The 19,694-nt window shown below is 41.4% G+C and overlaps 1 protein-coding gene across 4 annotated transcripts in view; it reads left to right on the forward strand.

The window, feature by feature from the left end:
• LOC126425061 (zinc finger protein 189-like) overlaps window positions 1-19,694 on the forward strand; it is a 41,633-nt gene that overhangs the window by 19,327 nt on the left and 2,612 nt on the right. For 3 of the 4 annotated variants that reach the window (XM_050087969.1, XM_050087970.1, XM_050087971.1), the window contains exons 5-6: window positions 4,290-4,430; window positions 9,726-9,784. In XM_050087969.1, the coding sequence (XP_049943926.1) occupies window positions 4,290-4,430; window positions 9,726-9,784 (200 nt within the window). The remainder of the gene's footprint in view (window positions 1-4,289; window positions 4,431-9,725; window positions 9,785-19,694) is intronic. The other variant, XM_050087972.1, reaches the window with a different exon arrangement.

Below are 19,694 nucleotides of genomic sequence, written 5' to 3' on the forward strand. Positions count from 1 at the left end.
TTACAGACTGCCGGTCTTAAGTGTAATCTTCAGAAATCACAATTTTTTCAGGCATCTATCACATACTTGGGGTTTCAACTCTCTCGGGATGGTATTAACTGTCACTGCGTTCGATGCCCTTCCTTGCCCTACATCTGTTAAGGAACTTCAGGCCTTCTTGGGGAAAATAGCATACCATCACAAGTTTTGACTGTCTGCGGCTTCAGTGGCTCAGCCGTTGCACCGCCTGTTGCATAAAAACGTGCCTTTTCACTGGTCCGCGTCATGCGATGAGGCTTTCCAGAAATTGAAGACTATGCTGAAACAGGCCCCGTGCCTGGCTACTTATCGACCTGGCCAACATCTTGTTCTTGCCACAGACGCCTCTCAATACGGGGTTGGTGCAGTCCTTGCGCACCATTTTTCTGACAGTTCGGAACAACCCATTGCTTATGCCTCCAAAACGCTCACGGATGCCCAACAAAAGTATTCTCAAATTGAAAAAGAAGCTTTGGCCATTATTTATGCTCTTCATAAGTTTGGTGTTTTTCTCTATGGCTCAAAATTTCGTCTTGTTACGGATCACAAACCACTTGTTTCCTTGTTTCATCCATCAACGTTACTTCCCGACAAGGCTGCACACTGCCTCCAGCGTTGGGCTCTTTACTTGTCTCGTTTCAATTATGAGACTCATTTCCGGCCAACGGCTCAACATGCGAATGCTGATGCTCTGTCTCGCCTTCTCATGGGTCCTGATCAGGCATTCGATAGGGACGAACTTTTGTGTTTCCACCTGGATGTTGCTGAGCAGCGGGTTGTGGACGGGTTCCCCATCACTGGGGACAGGCTGGTGGCTGCTACGGGTTCTGACCGTACCCTTTCCCGGGTTTTACGCTGTATTCAGAAGGGTTGGCCAGATCGCCCGTCCGCTAAGACTTCTGATCCGTTGCGGAACTACTACACTTTGCGCTACCGCCTCACGGCTAGGTATGGTGTTATCCTCCTTTCCACTGACAATGCTTTGCCGCGTGTTGTGGTACCTGCGTCTTTGCGTGCTTCGGTCTTGCGCCTCCGCGCCTCCTTCACCAAGGGCACTGGGGTGTGTCTCACACAAAATCTCTGGCGCGCCGTCATGTGTTCTGGCCTGGCATCGACTCTGAAATTGCACACATGGTCGCTGCCTGCGGCCCTTGTGCGTCACAGGCCGCTGCCCCGAGGTCATCTTTGTCACCGTGGCCTTCGCCTGCGATGCCCTGGGAGCGCATTCGTGATGACTTTGCGGGACCCTTTTTAGGTACTTATTGGCTCCTCATAATTGACGCCTACTCTTAACTTTCCTTTCATTGTCCGTTGCACGTCACCTACCACCGCAGCAACCACCAGTCCTCTCGCCCGCATTTTTTCTTTGGAAGGCCTCCCCTCTACTCTTGTTACTGATAATGGTCTGCAATTTGCCTCTTCCGAATTTGCAGATTTTTGTGCTCGTCACGGTGTTATGCGTGTCACAGCCCCGCCGTTCCATCCACAATCAAACGGTGAGGCTGAACGACTGGTCCGCACATTTAAGGCTCAGATGCGGAAACTTCTGACTTCTTCTGCTGCTGATGATGCGCTCCTCCAGTTTCTGGCATCTTACCATTTCACCCCCATGGGCGACCACAGCCCGGCTGAGCTCTTACATGGCCGACAGCCCCGCACACTACTTCAACTTCTGCGGCCTTCCACCTCACGGCCGCGGGTGCCTTCACTTGGCCGGTTCACTGCCGACGACCTCGTCTGGGTACGGGGATATGGCAGGTGGCCAAAATGGAGTCCGGGCCGCATCTTACGACACCGTGGCCGACGCCTGTATGAAATCCAGACGGACACGGGTGTTGCAGTGCGTCATTTGGACCAGCTTCGGCCTCGTGTGCCGGAAACGCATGTTCCGAATGCTGCTACACCACCTTCGGCTCTACCTGACGCTCGGGATCTTGGCATCTCTCAATACTCACAACGCAGCCCTCTCACCGTCATCGCGATGCCAGCACAAGAACAGACGCCACCAGGAGACGTGCCCATGCAGGAACCGGATGACCATCCTCTGTCACCTCACCTCACCTCACCTCCTCCTCCAACGAACGCCGACACATCGCCCATGTCTCGTGTTATATCAACTGGACTTGCCTCAACGGGCAGATTGGTGCATGGGGCCCCAGCAGATTTGACCCCTACGTTTCCTGTCATCTCGACCTGTTATCATCGGGGACACTTCTGTCCGTACGGGAAGCCGCCTCCTCGAGACTTTACGGCGAGTCAGACAACGCCTATGGACGTTTGCCATCTCCAGGACACCTCCATCAGGACCAGTGCAACAATTTCAAAGGGGGGAAAAGTGTTGTGACTCGCCGATCATTCGAAGCGCCGCCGCGCATTTACGCGCGTCCTCTACGTGCGGCACTGTCTGCCAGCCATGCAGCAGCTGCGCCACCTAAGCGGCCAGCCGAGCAGCGGCCGCTAGACTGGGACTCAGTGTTCATTCGAATGCTAACTTGTACACATGTCTTGCTTGTCAACTTACTCTGTGACTTATATTTCAGAACGACACAACACATATATGTGTTAAACTTGACGTTATAACAGACTGATAGAGTGATGTTACATTATCATGACTCTCTGTATGATTTGATATTAAGGAGTCGTTCCACACTACAGTCCTCAAAATATTCTCTTTAAATAATAGACATGAACAGAAACATGTCAGGCAGCAACACAATTACACTGAAGCATTTTTATAGTGTTGACAAACATGAAACAGCATCAGTCCCAATATGTGCACGCTTGCCACTTCATAGAGGATCAGAGCACCACAAAATAAATAAAGTCAGAGCATACTGGTTACAGAAACAGGGGTGCTGTGACTTGTTTTAACTGAATCACATGACACTGGCTAACGTCAAAGGAGCTAACACACAGTATGTTTACCTAAAACTTTGCCATGATAGGTCTGTAGTAAAGTTACTCAGCTCTATGTATTGTTTGATTTCCTTTGTCAGTTCCAGTTAGTGTTGTAATAAATAGTGATAGGAATTTTCGATAAAAAAGTTGACACAGCTGATATTTTAATTACAATCAATGTTCATTTATTTTAACAAACACTATGAAATGACAACCATCTTGCAGTTTTATTGTTTATTATTCTTAAAAAAGAAAGAAAAATAATCCAATAATCACCCTGAGGCTAATATAGATATAAGAGTGGCAATGTCAACACTGAGTGTTCATATTTACATTACCTAACTGAAACTTACTGCCTAGCAGCAACTCACAGTAAATTTTTGTAACTGTATGTGTAACAACAACTCACTTAATCACAACTGACTAACCGAGACTGTGACTACCTACTCATAACCGTGACTGACTGACTACCAGAGGCTAATTACCTGTGACTGACTGGTAGGCACTGCTCATCACCTTGTCCACTGTGTTCCTTTTTAGACCTGCGTAAATTTTCTACAAATTGTTTACATATATAGCAATTAAATTTTCAGTAATAACGTAGAAGACAGGAATTATCAACACTACCTACATACAGTCACAAATTTAGTAGTTTTGTGTAATTATTGGCTAGGTGTTCTTTAAATGACTGTGATACTTTATTCTACATTTGTGTGTGGGATCTTAGGTCTTCAAATTTCTCCTATATTCTCTACTAATGCCCATCAAGATTATTCCAGAAAAAAAAAATTGTATTTGAAATATTTCGCATACCAACATATTTTTTCATTAGACAAAAAATCAAGGTTCTAAGAAAGTAATTCTTTATTTTTGGTCTAATAATATTGGCAAACTACAAAATTCTGGAGGAGGATAGAGTCTGCTTTACAATGTGAAGGAAATTAGGGATTCAGAATGAGGTATGTAAATCCTGAAATATGCACTTCTTAGTAGGCTCAAAATTTTGTCAACATGTTTTACTGAATCTTAAAGTTTGCGTATTTCCTTAAATAAAATATTTTCTAAAGAATATTTGCATTTTGATAGATAGTTAACAGTTGATTGAAAACTATTTTAAGAAATAAGGATCTCAAACGTACATCTTGTAAAAGAAATTTGGCACTTTGGAAGAAGAGGAAAAAAATAGAATTTTTGTGAGGAGTGATATCAGAGCAAGTGGAATTGTTCCATGTGGAACAAAGTTAGTGTAGCTAGTGTAAGACAGAAACAGTTGAGGGTTATGTCTTGATTTTGCTCTCACCATCACTGTAAATTTTTAATCTGTTGTTTAGAGATAATTCAGAAATAAACATTGTACAATTTCCAAATTCTAGGAACTGGAGCTTGTTCCTGTAAAAGAGGAAGTAAATCCAGAAACACCAATTCCTTTTAGAGAAATTGAATCTGATATATCTGAAGATGATGCACTGCTGAAGAAAAGTGTTGATGGCTATATGGTTGTCAATACAAAGGAGGTAAGAGTCGAATTAATGCTAGTATGTGATATTAGTCATATGATGCACTTCCAGAGAGTTTTTGTTGATACCTCAAAAATTACAAGTTCTTTGGTCCCTGTAAACACCAGGCGTAGTTCCACTTTATCACTCAAACAAAATATATGCATATAGAATTTCAGTCCAGAATCCTGGCAGACTTCAGGACTTCCTAGTCAGCACTTACAATATATCACTCAGAGCACAAAGAGGTTTTCACAGGTAATGTTAGATCTGTGATACACTTGTATATGGACAGATGGCATTGGCAGAAAATTTTTGCAAGGTATATTAAGACCCCAAGATGAGCAGCATTTTGTGCAATGGTTGCGAGCTGACACTCAATGTTAACAAAATTAAATATATACTGTGTTGTTTGGGCACATATAATGAAATTATTAAAATCACTTACATTTATATCTGTAGACATTACCGGTATTAAAACTGAATAGCCTCTTGATGGCTGTGTGGGTAAGCATTAGTCTACAAATTTGAAAGTTTTATCGTCAGTCAGTCATAGGACCTGTTTTTCAAATCACTTACCTTCCCCCACCTCATCCTCCCCCCCCCCCCCCCCCCCCCCCCCGCACTTCCACCACCACCCTTCGTTTCTGGCAGTGCTGTGGGTCAGTGAAAAACACTAACTTACACAGGTGTTGGGATTCCACACTCAACTGTAGTCCCTTTGTAACAAGCTGTATAAGTCAAGTTGTCAGCCAGATAATTATTTGTTGATGTGTGTGGTTTTCAGCTTTATGTTGAGGAGGTCTATAAATTTATCTTATTCTTATTAGAAGACACTAAAACAGAGATTTTATGCCTCATTGAAAGGATTGCTCTTAAATTTTCAATAGAGATGCAGCTTTGTGTTAAGGAAGGAACACATTTCTGACCCCTCATATCTCGATACAGTGTAATGACCTCAATTGGAAACAGTAAGAAATTGTTTTGCCACTGAAGACAGGAATATTGGTTCTTGTGTGCCGTGTACACTCTACTACACATTGCAGGATTGTTGGTAGAACATGGATGTAGTTATGGCATCGATTGAATGTGTTACTTTTGTAGTTTGTACCTAGCCAAGTTTTTAAAATTTCACATGTAGCTGGAAACCAGTAGCACACTACGAATAGATGCACATGATTGATGCAGTTTCACCAGAATGGCAGAAAATGTGCAACAAGTGAGAACAGCAGTTCAACAATCACCACAACATTCTGCTCAGCAACATGCTGTGGCATTGGAGATTTCAGTCTGCAGTTTGAGAAGGATTCTGCAAGGTGATTTGAAGTTCCATCTGTTCAAAATAATAATTACTCAAGAATTACTCCCAGCAGACTACGCCAACCATAAAAATCTGTGAGAGCAAATGCTTGCTCAGATTCCTCCGAATGTAGCTTCCTTCAGTAGTGACGAGGCACATTTTCATCTCAGTGGGTGTGTGAATAAGCAAAACTTTCGCTACTGGGCTGAAAATAATCCCCGAATTATTCATGAAAGACTGCAAAATCCTCCTAAAGTGACAGTGTGGTGTGCCATATCACAATTGGTATGGTAGGTCCTTACTTTTTTGAGGAGGAAGGAGTGACCCTGACAGGAATTCCACATGTTATGTTTCAGTGTTGCAAAATTTTCTGCAACCCAGAATGGACGAGATTGTTGAAGAACATGGACTGGGGGACTTGTAGTTCCAACAGGATGGAGCTACGTACTGCTCACACAGCTCAAATTTCACTTGATGTTTTGAGATAAATGTTTCCGAGACACCTCCTCTTTTTGAGGGGTGATTTCGGGTGACCTGTGCGTTCACCAGATTTGATCATTTGTGACTACTTTTTTTGGGGAAATCTGAAGGAAAAGGTTTTCAAAAGCTGTCCTCATACCCTACCAGAGTTAAAAGAGCGAATTATTGATGAAGTTAATGCCATACCCTGCAATATGTGTGCAAGAGCTGCTCGAAACTTCAGGGACTGTCTACAACAATGTATTGATGCTAATGGCCGCCATCTTGAGGACATTATTTTCGAAACTAAATGAATGTAAGATGATATATTGTACTAATTTAGAAAATAAAAACATTTTTTCCTCTATACATCCAGATTTACTTTTTATTGCTTGTACTGGAATTATGTATTGGGGTCTGCTGACCTTATGAGTTAAATTATTTTTGTTTTATTATTTAAAATAAACGATTTCTTTTGTTAAGATTCACAGTTTTGAAATGTATTATAATAAATAATAATGTTTCATAATGTTTTTGTTTCATTTTGTTTTGGTTTTATTGACATTGCTTCAATTTACTGTGTTTGTCTGTTCCTATGAAAGACATTTTCGAGCCCTCAGTCACCTCTACTACTATCAACTTCAGTATCATATTCATGCTACCTTTGTGAATCATGCTCACTACAGTCAATGGCTTCATCATCTTTGTTAGAACTGTCATCATCCCCATCTGAATTCTCTATTTTAGAATCAGAGTTCGTATTGGATCACTCACAAAGTTTGTCAGTTGTGACATTTTACCCAACCTGAACAAAGAAAAGATCTTTTGTACTTCACAGATACTTGCCTACAAAACCAGACCCAACACAATAGCTAGATTAGTGAAGGTAGAAAAACTAAATAGGAGAAATTTAACCTGCGTGATCAGGCACATGGTGTATTTTGTATGCCAAACGTGATGCACTCAACTCACTTTTAAACTTCTCATAGATGTGCTATTAGTATTCAAGAATGGACATAATCTATCAGCACTGTAGCTGAAGCATTAATGAAAGAACATCTGTTTGCCCAGATCCAACAAAGAATCTAAAATCATAAAAATTAAACTTAATTTGCATTTGGCATGCTTTATACACCAGCTCACCCACCAGAGGGATAAGTTGTGAGCAATTAAACAGTGTATGCACTTTTTGGACCACTCTGTATGTTGATTTTAAAAATTGAACAGCCTATATATGACAGCAGTTTATAAATTTCTGGCTCCCTCCTCTTCTTGATTGGTGTTGCTGCCTGTGTGAATTCTAAAATTACCTCCAAAGGAAATGTAACAAATCCAGGACAGCTGTTGTGAATGACAGTGGCATTATATGCATGTGTCATCATGAGATTTGTGTGGATGCTTGATATTTTTTAGCTTGAGATAATCGCTTTTATCCATTCATGAATAAACAGATGATGAGAAATGTACTTTGCACAAAACTGCTGTGACTCACTCATACGGGCGAAAAACAAGCTCAAGAGCATATTCCAAGTGCAGCTAACAGTAGTAAGCTTCAAAAAAAGTAGTTCATCATCTGAAAAGAAGGGGCATCCAACTAGAATGTTGTAAAATATGTTTGGGGAAGACAAAACAACGCAAGTAGGAAAGAAACAAGCCAGTGGTATCCTGACAGTAAGAGAATTGTCTGCCAGTCAGAATGATTCAAACAATTTCTCGCTTAGGTCAATCACTCATTGTTTTGGACAAGAACAGAAATATATTTTTAATGAATAAGGAGTGAACATTAATCACTTTTTAAGTTTGAATAAATCAGAACAGCAGAAGAGGTGAGGATGCTATGGCTGTATGGAAGCAAATGAGAACTCCAGAAGTCTGGAAGAAAGAAATAACTGTGGTTATTTCCAAGAAGGGAAGTTGAAAAATTGTAGAGAGCTGTAGGATCATTACCCTTATGTTCCACTGTACAAGAACCCATGAGAACATGCTAGAGAGATGAATCTAGAGAACAGTGGAAGAGCAGCTGAGACAATAACAGTAGAAAGATACACAGTAGGCTCCATATTTGCAGTTAGGTAGCTGCAGGAACATCACTACGAGTATGGTAGAGATCTTCTGGGGCCTTGCTGGATTTAGGTAATGTGTATGAAATTGTACCCAAAAGCAAAGATGGTAAAGCACTGAGAAGGAAAGAAGCAGATTCTGCTGAGGATAGAAGAATTTTACCAGGGAATCATAAGTTTTGTGAGTGTGGGAAGCTATGGAACAGGATAGTTGGCATAGAGAAGCAGTCTGAAACAAGGAAGTGCACTATCTCTGTCACTTTTCATGGTGGTGAGGAAAAAAGTGGTTGGAGAAATTGGAGACTAGGTGACAGCAGTGTTATTTACTCATGGCTTCACAGTACGTGGAACAATGAGGAGGAAGTAGAGAAGCAACTAGATGTTTTTGGAAAGAGCTATACAATAATATTACCTAAAATTTAATAGAAAGAAATGTGAGCTTGTGATCACAACAAGAAAAAGGGTAAACTCTCGTGAACATGACACTGTCTGGGGGAACAGCTGAAAATGGCAGAAGGTTTCAAGTACCTGGAGAGGATAATGTTTGAAAATGAAAGAATTTGCCAAGAGATAAGTGAATGAGTGATGCAAGGTGATAGCTTCATGACAAGAGTGAGAGGCATTGTATGTAAGAAGGTGAAATACCACATGTATTATATACTAAAAAAACAAGCCAAAAAGAGTTGTGCATGATAGAAATATGGATCATGAAAGGAAGGGTGTAAAGTATTGTACAAGCAAGTGCAATGAAGCACACAATTTTTGAGACTTTAGTGCAGTCTGTTGATGCATAGCCTGTTGGTCTTCATCTTGGGACCTTCAGCTTAAATTTGTTTAATTTTTCTAACATTTTGCCAGCACAAGTGGCTGGCATGGTCCTTCTGTCCACCACCAGCAATGGAAAGCAAATCTCTGACAATGCCAGCAGCTTGTGCTGGCAAAACGTTGGAAAAAGCTGTAAACAAATGTCAGCTGATGGTCCTGAGATGATAATCAACTGGCATTGTGTCAAGTGTTATGCAGCATTCTAGGAAAAAAATGGGAAATATGATAGATGAGATGATTCAGGAGATAACACATAAGGACTCTCAACAAAAGAACATTGAGGAAAAAAGATTAAAATGGTACGGGCATGTGAAGAGAATGGAAGATCCACAAGAGAGCTGGAGAGCAGGAGACCAAGGAAAAAGAAAAGGGGCAAGTGGCCAAAAAGAAGAGAAGACAGGACCAGAGTGACTGAGAGGTAGTGGGTAGGCTGGAAAAGGCAGAGAGACTCATGTTCTAAACAGACCTTAACAGCAGTGGGAAACTGTACAAGATGATGGCACTTTAAGGTATACCATATAAAAACATGTGACTAACATTTGTTACAATAGTTAAAAATGGCTGGTGTTTAGACCTGCAAAGTTTTGAAGTAGCTGTGCTTCAAAGATTTGTGGCTTCTTGAAGACTCTGGGGTATGCATGCTCACTTTTATCTCTCTAATTGTTGCAGGGTGGCGAGACGTGCCCGTCAATTAATGGTGTCAGAGTCTTAAATGGTGATTCTAACAGGTATTCTCTTAATTCTTATTTTACTAGATAAAACTAGTAAGGAACAAATAATTGGTGCCAGACTAGCTGTCTGCTTAGTGACAAAAAACAACAAAGAATATAACCACATTACAAGGAAACTCTGGACCCTGCTACCCAGTGGCTTTGGTAAACTTTGAACACTCTGAAGTAACTGCAGTGAAAGTGTTTACGCCACTATACATCTGTTTTCAAACAAATTTAGATCACAAATTATGATGCAGGAATCATTTCAGACAAGGTGAAATCATTAGAACACTCAGAAATAATCCTTCAACCTAATATTTCATGAGAAATCAAATAGGTAATGATTTAGAGCCATAATGGATATTCCTGCAGAGAAAAATCATCGTGAGTGGGGTGGTGGTGAAGGATTTGCATTCAGATCTCAATCAGTGAATTCGAATTGCAATTCTTGCCGTATGTTTCATTCTTTGGCAGGAGAATGAAAGGTGTCACAAAATTTGTGTAGTGTTACTTTAAATAACATATTTTTATTGTGAACAAGAAATTTTTATGACTAGTATCATCTTGACTATATGCATTTCATGTTTTCTGTCACAGAATGCATGAACATTTTTTACCGAATGTGACAGATAAAAAGTGAGTAAGAGAAAGGAGAAGAAGCAAGTATACCAGCAATAACTGCATTACACTGAGAATCAAAAACGTGTTGTTAAAGTTGGTAGGCTTGTACACTGATCCCCATTTTTCCATGTTCACAATAAAATTTATTTTATTAAAAATAACAGTATATAATGTTCATGACACCTTTCATTCTTATGCAGACTTAGGCATGTTACTTCAGAGGAACACAGCAATGGCCTTGTAACAAAATTCTTTTTATGTATGTCTTAGCTTTGGATGACAGATAGCATCATGACATGTTTTGAGGCATTAGCAATTCATCAACAGATGATACGAACACATTACACTGTAACTCTCCAAATGAACAGGCAGAAGAAGCACTCATAAATTAACCACCAACTATCTACTTAATATAGATAAATTTTTATATAAAATCTGTCTAATGTGTTGACATTACTTCTCCACATAGTTGCCACCCAAACTCAAACGTATGTCATACCACAACACTAGCTTTTTTAGCCCTTCATCAAAGAGTGGTGTCACATGTTGCTCGAGCCAGTTGTTGACAGAATCCATGAGCTCATCATCAGTCATAAAGTGCTCAGTAGCTAGCCAGACCTTCATCTTGGGGAAGAGATGAAAAGTTACTTGTTGCCAAGTGTGAACTATAGGGCGGGTGTTGAAAAATCTCCAGGCTGAAAAGTCTTTTTAAATCTTTGTGCTGAAATGTTTGAGTTTTTGCTTTGGTCAATTTGCAATGTTGTGTCACATGTAATCGTAAATAAGAATGAGTCCTGAATGATTCCATAAGTAACCGTCCAGTGCCACTTGTTTTGGACTGACGTTCAGAGTTTTCTAAGAGTCTCACAATTAATCTATGAGCTCTCAATGTTTCCACACATTACTCTCATTAAATCCAAAATTGCTTTGCAATCCCAAAATATGTAACAGTCATTATGCATTTCAACACTATCTACTGGAATCTTTTTATCTCAATTTTAGAGTTCATACACTGCACCATGGCTCCTCTCCCGTCGCAGTTCTGCCCAGAAATTGCTGCCACCTGCACGGTAGCGTTGAAGGACTGTCAAGTTCGAACTCATTCTTTCAGTTTTGTGAAAATTGGTTAGGCATTTTAATGCCCACTGTGCACAAAATTTATGTTAATCAAACCTCTGTGTGATAGTGTTAGAGAGGGTTGTCCTTGAAATCTGAAGCACATGTTCGGAAATACTGAACCGACATCTCAGACAAACAGTTTTATTAAAATATTGTGCAAGATCATCACCCATGTTGAGTTAGCTCCTGAACCACTTTCATCATGCACATCTGTGTGACCAATCTTGAATTTCCTGCACCACTCCCGTACAACACCATTGCTTTTAACCCCGTTGCCATACACGCAACACGCTCGATGCTGAATCTCGGGACGGACAACCATTGCAAATTGCAGAAGACACAGTGACACTGCCGCTTTTGCCACTTGTTGCTCATGTGCTGATGGACATAACAGAGAGTTGGAACACACACCGTGGCCACCAAGGCCTCCCTCTTCCAACTGTGGAAGTGCACTGAAGCTGCTAGTGTGTGTATGTTCTTAATAGTCTGCATGAGGGTAATTTATGAAGAGTACTCCTATTTGCACACATTGCGACCACTTCCTATGCTCTTTTCAGTTGACATGTTATTGTGTAACCTAATCAAATGATATTACTTGTCTGACCCAAAGGTGAGAAATACATTTAAGCAGCCAGAAGACATGATCAGATGTCAATGTAATTTCGTAAATGTACACACTATCAGTGGTAATGAGAACAGTTAAAGTTGCAGTGATCTGTGAGAGGTGGAGTGGCCACTGCCACCAGAGTGCGTTATTGTTATTATGAGGGTGGTTTGAAAAGTTCTCGGAATCATCACGAGGGGTCAGTACTAGTGCAACGAGTTGTTCACGTGATATCATTGGACTGTTGCGTGTAAACACCTGCCACATCAGTGCCCTTGGAAGAGAGTTGTGGCAGTGGCGTGGCTCTGTTGTTGTTTCCATGTAGTGATTTGCAAACATGGCGAAAGTTGAGATTGGAGCAATTAAGTACTTCATAAAGAAAGGTATGAAAACGAAGGACAGTCATGCCAATTTCCAGAATACACTGGGGGACTCGGCTCCTTCACATTCAGCTGTTGCCAAGTGGACAAATGAATTTAAATTTGGTCAAGAGAGCTTAGGTGCGATCAGCGCAATGGTCGGCCAAGACGTGTCACTACTCCAGAAATCATTGCAAAAGTGCAGAAAATGGTCATGGAGGATCACCAATTGAAATTGTGTGAAATTGTTCACACTTGCCAGATGTCATGTGAAAGGGTATATCACATTTTAACTGAAGAATTAGAAATGAAAAAAAGTATCTGCAAGATGGATGCCATGACTCTTAATGCTGGATCAAAAACATGTGCCATCGCCGTGGCAAAATTACACGAACTAAGGTATGAACTGTTGCCACACCCACCTTATCAACCTGATAGGGCTCCATCGACTTCCATCTCTTCCCAAAACTGAAAATTTTTCTTGGTGGTTGAAGATTCACTTCAAATGAAGAATTGATAACTGAAGTTGACAACTACTTTGCAGGCCTGGAGGAAACTCATTTTTTTTTTTAGATGGGATCAAAGCACTGGAACATCGTTGGACCAAGCTCATTAATGTACAAGGAGACTACATTGAAAAATTAAAAAAGGTTCAGTGATGTAAGTACTTTTTTTCTATTCATTTCCGAGACCTTTTCAAACCACATTTGTACAAGCCCTGGTGAGATGTATAAGGGTTGTGAACAGTATTAGTTGTTAAACGATCACTGTGAAGGACACAGAGATGCTGCATAATTGTGTAAGATGGTGGCATCAGCAGCCAACAGAGTTTGATAGAGCCCTCTTATTCGGGCTTGATTTGGCCAACTCATTAAATCGTGCAATATGCAGATTTGTGAGGCATTCAGATGTGACAGTCCCCCGATGTTGAACTGTATATACAAAAGCGGGGCATAGTCCTCGTATAGGTTCCAGTCAACCACATCTGTCCACCATAAGTGAAGTTCACCGTATTGTGCACCCAGCACATTTTATAACCTCTTCACATCTGCCCCAGTCATCAGAGAACAAGTAATGGAACCCCACAACATTCTGTATCATCCCATAGAATTTGTTGAAAACTAGCAGCAACTACATTAGGGAATTACTGGCCCACATGTAGCCTACCTGTAATGCCACAACACAAACGGCTACATTTGGAATGTTGCTGTGACTGGGAAATATGGACTGCTGGTGAATGGCATCAGATTGTGTCCATCGGTGAACCACAATTCACACTGCCTCGTACGACCAACGTTGCCGAGTACGGTGGCTATCTGGGAAAGGTCTCAATCTTACAATGTTTCGAATAGGCACAGCAGTGTTCTCCTGACAGCTAGACATGGCCAGCTATCAGGTATGACATAACTGTTCATGGCTGGTAGTTATTAAGGGAACTCTGACTGCACAATAGTACATCCTGGACACACTGCATCCTAATTTGTTACCTCTCATGCTGTTGTATTGCGGTACTATTTTTCAACAGGACGACGCCTGTCCACAGCACGTCTCTATGAACTGTCTGCTTTTTGCTGAGATACTCGCATAGCCAGCAAGCTCCACGCATTTGTCCCCAATAGGAAGTGTGGGACCATCCCATTGCCAGTATCCATGATATCAAGAATTTGTTAGAAAAGTTGCGGGCCCAGCTTCCCTCAGAGGAGGAAGCAGTGGCTTTATACCATCTTTCCCAACCGAATCAGGGCACGTGTCCAGATGAGGTGAGGTCGTAAGGTGCGGTGCACTGATGAGCAGCCTCATACTGCCAAGCTCTTTGTCAATTTGATTTGATTTTGCAATCACTGAAATATCATCACATACCATCTGAATCCATTACGTTTAATTCATTTGTCATGTAATGTACAGTAAAAGATCTTTCATTTTCATGCCAAAGAGTAGAACAGTGTTGCAAGAACTGCGATTCTCTCTCTCTCTCTCTCACACTCACACACACACACACACACACACACACACACACACACACACACAGAATGTACAAAGAGGTGACAACAGTCATGGGATAATAATGTGCAAATATACAGATGGTGGTAGCATCACATACACAAGGTATAAAAGGGAAGTGCATTGGCAGAGCTGTCATTTATACTGGGGTGATTCATGTGAGAAGGTTTCCAATGTGATTAATTCCGCACTAGGGAAATAAACGTACTTCCAACACGGAATGGTAGCTGGAGCTAGATGCATAGGCCCTTCCATTTCGTAAATTATTAGGGAATTCACTATTGTGTGCCAGGAAGACCAGATTTCAGGCATTACCTGTCACCACAGACAACCAGTGGCTGACGGCTATCTATCACCACAGACAGTGCAGTGGCTGACGGGCTTCACTCAGTGACTGAGAGCAGCAGCATTTGCATAGTGTTGTCAGTGCTAACAGACAAGCAACGCTGTGTGAAATGATTGCAGAAATCAGTGTGGGACATATGACAAATGTATCCGTTAAGACAGTGTGGCAAAATAAGGCATTAATGGGCTGTCTCAGCAGACAATCAATGCGAGTGCCTTTGCTAACTGCAACACATCACCTGCGGCACCTCTCCTGGGCACGTGACCGTATCGGTTGGACCCTAGGTGACTGGAAATCCGTGACCTGGTCGGTTCAGTCTCTCAGATGGTGAATGCTGATGGTAGGGTTTCAGTGTGATGCAGACCCTGTGAAACCATGGACACCATTATGGAGCCACCACTAGCTTGCACACTGCCTTAGTGTGTGGTTGCTTCGTAACGGCGTGGGCTGTGTTTACGTGGGATGGACTGGATTTTCTGGTCCAACTGAACCAATCATTGACCTGAAATGGTTATGTTCGGCTGTATGGAGACCATTTGGAACCATTCACAGACTTTGGTTTGTCTGGATGACAATTTGCCATGTCGCCAGACCGCAGTTTGATGAACATTCTGGAGAATTTGAACAAATGATTTGTCCACCCAGATTACCTGACACGAATCCTATTGAGCATTTATGGGACATTACCAAGATGTCAGTTCGTGCACAGAATCCTGCAACAGCAACACTTTCACAATCATGGAAGCCGTAGAGGCAGCATGGCTCAGTATTTCTGCAAGGGCTTCCAGCAACCTGTTGAGTCCATTTCATGTCGAGTTGCTGCACTATGCCATGCAAAAGGAGGTCCGACGTAATATTCAGAGGCATCCAATGACTTTTGTCACCTCAGTGTAAGCCGAACATAGGCCTTGCACCACATGATCATCAATCCAGTTAACAATGGATTTCTGCTGTAAGTTTATTTGCAACTGGTTGAAATCGCTAATCCTTTGATTACTGGGAAACTATAGGGTTACAAGTCTGATATATATCAATAAAATTTCATTATTTTCAAGTGTTAAAATGACCCACTCGATCCTATATGACTTTTAACCTCTTTTTATTCCCCCTCCCCCCCCCCCCCCCCCCCCCCCAAAAAAAAATGGAAGAGTGGTTACCTAAACCTTTTCATGGTAGTTCCTTGCGAGTTTGCCCCTACTAATATGCTGGACTTTAGCAACATTGGTGGCTCACGGGCCTGGTCTCTCATATGTGCAACAAAAGAAATTTTAATCAGAATTACTTTTGCATCATTCTTTCCATTTAGGATATCAGTCTATATTTGTGCACCATAATAAAGCTGTACAAATAAAGCACACATATATATTACTTTCTAGCATTTAGTTCATTTTGTTGTTCTGGTTATTCAAAACAGAAAGTTTGTAAGGAAGCAAACAATGTAACTTGTCTGCCAAATAATTAACTGTAGCAACAGAAGGAACTATTACAAAGGGTGGGTGGGGAAGGCAGGGGGTGGGGTGGAGGAGGGGGGTGTATAAAGGGTGTGTGCTGTCAGTGGTAATGTAGTCTGAATGGGTTCTAATGCATGAGGTGTACTAAGTGCCCAAGAATTTGGGACTGTGCATTGTGTTTGCTTAGAAGAATGATAAATAATACATTGGTGATATTGGTTTACTAGCATGTGATACAAGTGCCAATATATGGTTATTCATGAGCACCTCTGGGCTTTCAAAAGATGACTCTGTGAAAACTATAGGAAGTCAGGAAATAGATGCATGTCAGATGTAGCACCTCTTCAAGTTTTTAACTTATAATCCAGTTGCTTAGTATGGACATTGTTTGTGAAACAGGAAACATCACTATGTGTATTCATTGAAGTCATCAACATAAATTGCCTGTGAAGAAGTGGCAGCAGCCTGCTTTGGAATTCTGTTCACTGTATTGCCTATTCACAGGCATGAATTGATTTGATTCAACATTACACAGTGAGTAATATGTTTACATGTTCAGTCACACCTGCCCCCTAGTGCAACTATGTCATGAGGTGTATTATGTACCAAAACTTGGAGAGATCTTGGATCCACTGACGTGTGTCATTTTTCTGTGTATGCTGTAGTTTTTGCACAACTATCTTCTGAAACTCCGGAGGTACTTACAAATAACCTTGCTTTTGAGTCATCGTCAACAATGTTTTGAAATTGAGTGTTTACACAATCCTTATTCCTTAAATTTTCATATCTTTTTGTGTTAACAGACATTAGTACACTCACTGGCCAGTGTAACTTGTTTGTACTTGTGTGTAAGCTTTTCCTGCCATTCTTTGTCCCAATCTTTCCTGTTTTCGTCTTAAGAAATCTGTAGGTGGGACTCCACAGTCACTAATCTCTCATTATTGAGTGGCTTTTTGTCATGAAAACAACTTCCACTTCATTTAGTAGTTGCATGTACTTGAAAGTGTGAATAAGTTAGATTGCATGCTGTGATTATATCCATCTCGTTTGTTCATTCTTTCACTTATCCGTTCATTGTGTTCTGTAAATCCCATCAAGATGGAGAATCTTCAGGGATATGGAACAAGTCAAGGTATACATTAACAGAAGCCAAGGAAATCGTAGAGATTTGAACTGTCTACTATATTAACAATAAACTACCTATCACTATACTACTTAATCATCTTGCTAAGATTAGAAGCTCATCTTAACATTTTTTATGTTTGAGATTTAATAACCCAAAATACTACTTAATGCTGTTCACTCCTTTGCCATGTAAATTTAATCGAATAAATTAGAAAGGAAACTGCTGTTTTGGGTGGGATGAGCTGCTGTCTTGTCAGTTATGCGCTACCAGAAAACACCCCTGGTTGTTTAAAGGACTGAACTCCCTTATATAGAATAGCTTCAGATGTCTGATTACTTCACAAATCACTTATTTACACACATAAAAATAAGTTTTGCATCACCTCGGTTCTTAGAGTTCCGGAAATTGTACAGAAAATTGGAATAGAGATCAACATAAACATCATTTCCACCCTTTTTATTGCTCATGAAAACCACACATTGCATGTTGTACCACCACACAGCAAGACCTTCAGAGGTAGTGGTCCAGACTGCTGTACACACCGGTACCTCTAATACCCAGTAGCACGTCCTCTTGCATTGATGCATGCCCGTATTCGTCGTGGTATACTGTCCTCAAGTTCATCCAGATTGTCCCACTCCTCAACAGCGATTCGGTGTAGATCCCTCAGAGTGGTTGATGAGCCATGTCGTCCATAAACAGCCCTTTTCAATCCATCCCAGGCATGATCCATAGGGTTCATGTCCGGAGAACATGCTGGCCACTCTATTCGAGCGACGTTGTTATTCTGAAGGAAGTCATTCACAAGACGTGCATGATGGGGGTGTGAATTGTCCATGAAGACAAATGCGTTGCCGATATGCAGCCGATATGGTTGCACTATCGGTCGGAGGATGGCTTCACATATCGTACAGCCGTTACAGCGTACATTTCCCCCCACATAATGCCGCCCCAAAACAGCAGGGAACCTAGACCTTGCTGTGCTGCATTCACTGGACAGTGTGTCTAAGGCATTCAGCCAGACCAGGTTGCCTCCAAACACGTCTCCGACGATTGTCTGGTTGAAGGCATATGCAAATCTCATCGGTGAAGAGAACGTCATTCCAATCCTGAGCGGTCCATTCAGCATGTTGTTGGGCCCATCTGTACCGCGCTGCATGGTGTCGTGGTTGCAAAGATGGACTTCGCCGTGGACGTCAGGAGTGAAGTTGCCCATCATGCAGCCTACTGCACACAGTTTCGAGTCGTAACACGACGTCCTGTGGCTGCACAAAAAGCGTTATTCAACATGGTGGCGTTGCTATCAGGGTTCCTCTGAACCATAATCTGTCGGTAGCGGTCATCCACTGCAGTAGTACTCCTTGGAGGCCTGAGCGTAGCATGTCATCGACAGTTCCTGTCTCTCTGCATTTCCTCCACGTCCGAATAACATCATTTTGGTTCGCTCTGAGAGACCTGGACACTTCCGTTGTTGAGAGCCCTTCCTGGCACAAAGTAACAATGCGGATGTGATCAAACCATGGTAATGACAGTCTAGCCATGGTTGAACTGCAGACAACATGAGCCGTGTACCTCCTACCTGGTAGAATGACCAAAACTGATCAGCTGTCGGATCCCCTCCGTCTGATAGGTGCTGCTCATGCATGGTTGTTTACATTGTTGGGCGGGTTTAGTGACATCTCTGAACAGTCAAAGAGACTGTGTCTGTGATACAATACCCACAGTCAACATCTATCTTCAGGAGTTCTGGGAACCGGGCTGATGCAAAACTTCTTTTGATGTGTGTATGTTAAATATTTGACTTTAAGAATGTAATAAAGAAAAAGATTAGAAAAGGTTTGAAATGCTGCTTAAAGTTTGTTGGAGATCACTAACTGCTCTCCTTGTTAAACAGTGGATGACTCCCTGCAAACTGTGTTGTGAATAGAGTCAGTAGCAAAAAGAAGTAACAAATTAAAACTCTTATGTCTGATGCTGAAGTTTTACTGCATTTACAGCAAAAATTCAGCAATAAATTTTTGTCCTTTCATCATTTTGTAGGAGGTGTCAGCAAGAAAAAGCTTCGTAAGGGTTTGAAATTATGTGTTTGGTTTGCTGGAAGTTGCTAAGTGGTCTCGTTCTCAAATGCTGGATAAATAAAGTCCAGGTGTTTGCATGTTGTCAGTTACTCTGCCTCGAGACAAACTCACTGTTCCCAGTTCTAATATTTGTCATATGGTGTTAAAGTTTTACATAACATTATACCTCTTAATTAATAGATTATAACAGCATTTTAAACTTTTAAACTTGATCAGTAAT

This window comes from Schistocerca serialis, chromosome 10, assembly GCF_023864345.2.
Source record: "Schistocerca serialis cubense isolate TAMUIC-IGC-003099 chromosome 10, iqSchSeri2.2, whole genome shotgun sequence".
NCBI lineage: Eukaryota > Metazoa > Arthropoda > Insecta > Orthoptera > Acrididae > Schistocerca > Schistocerca serialis.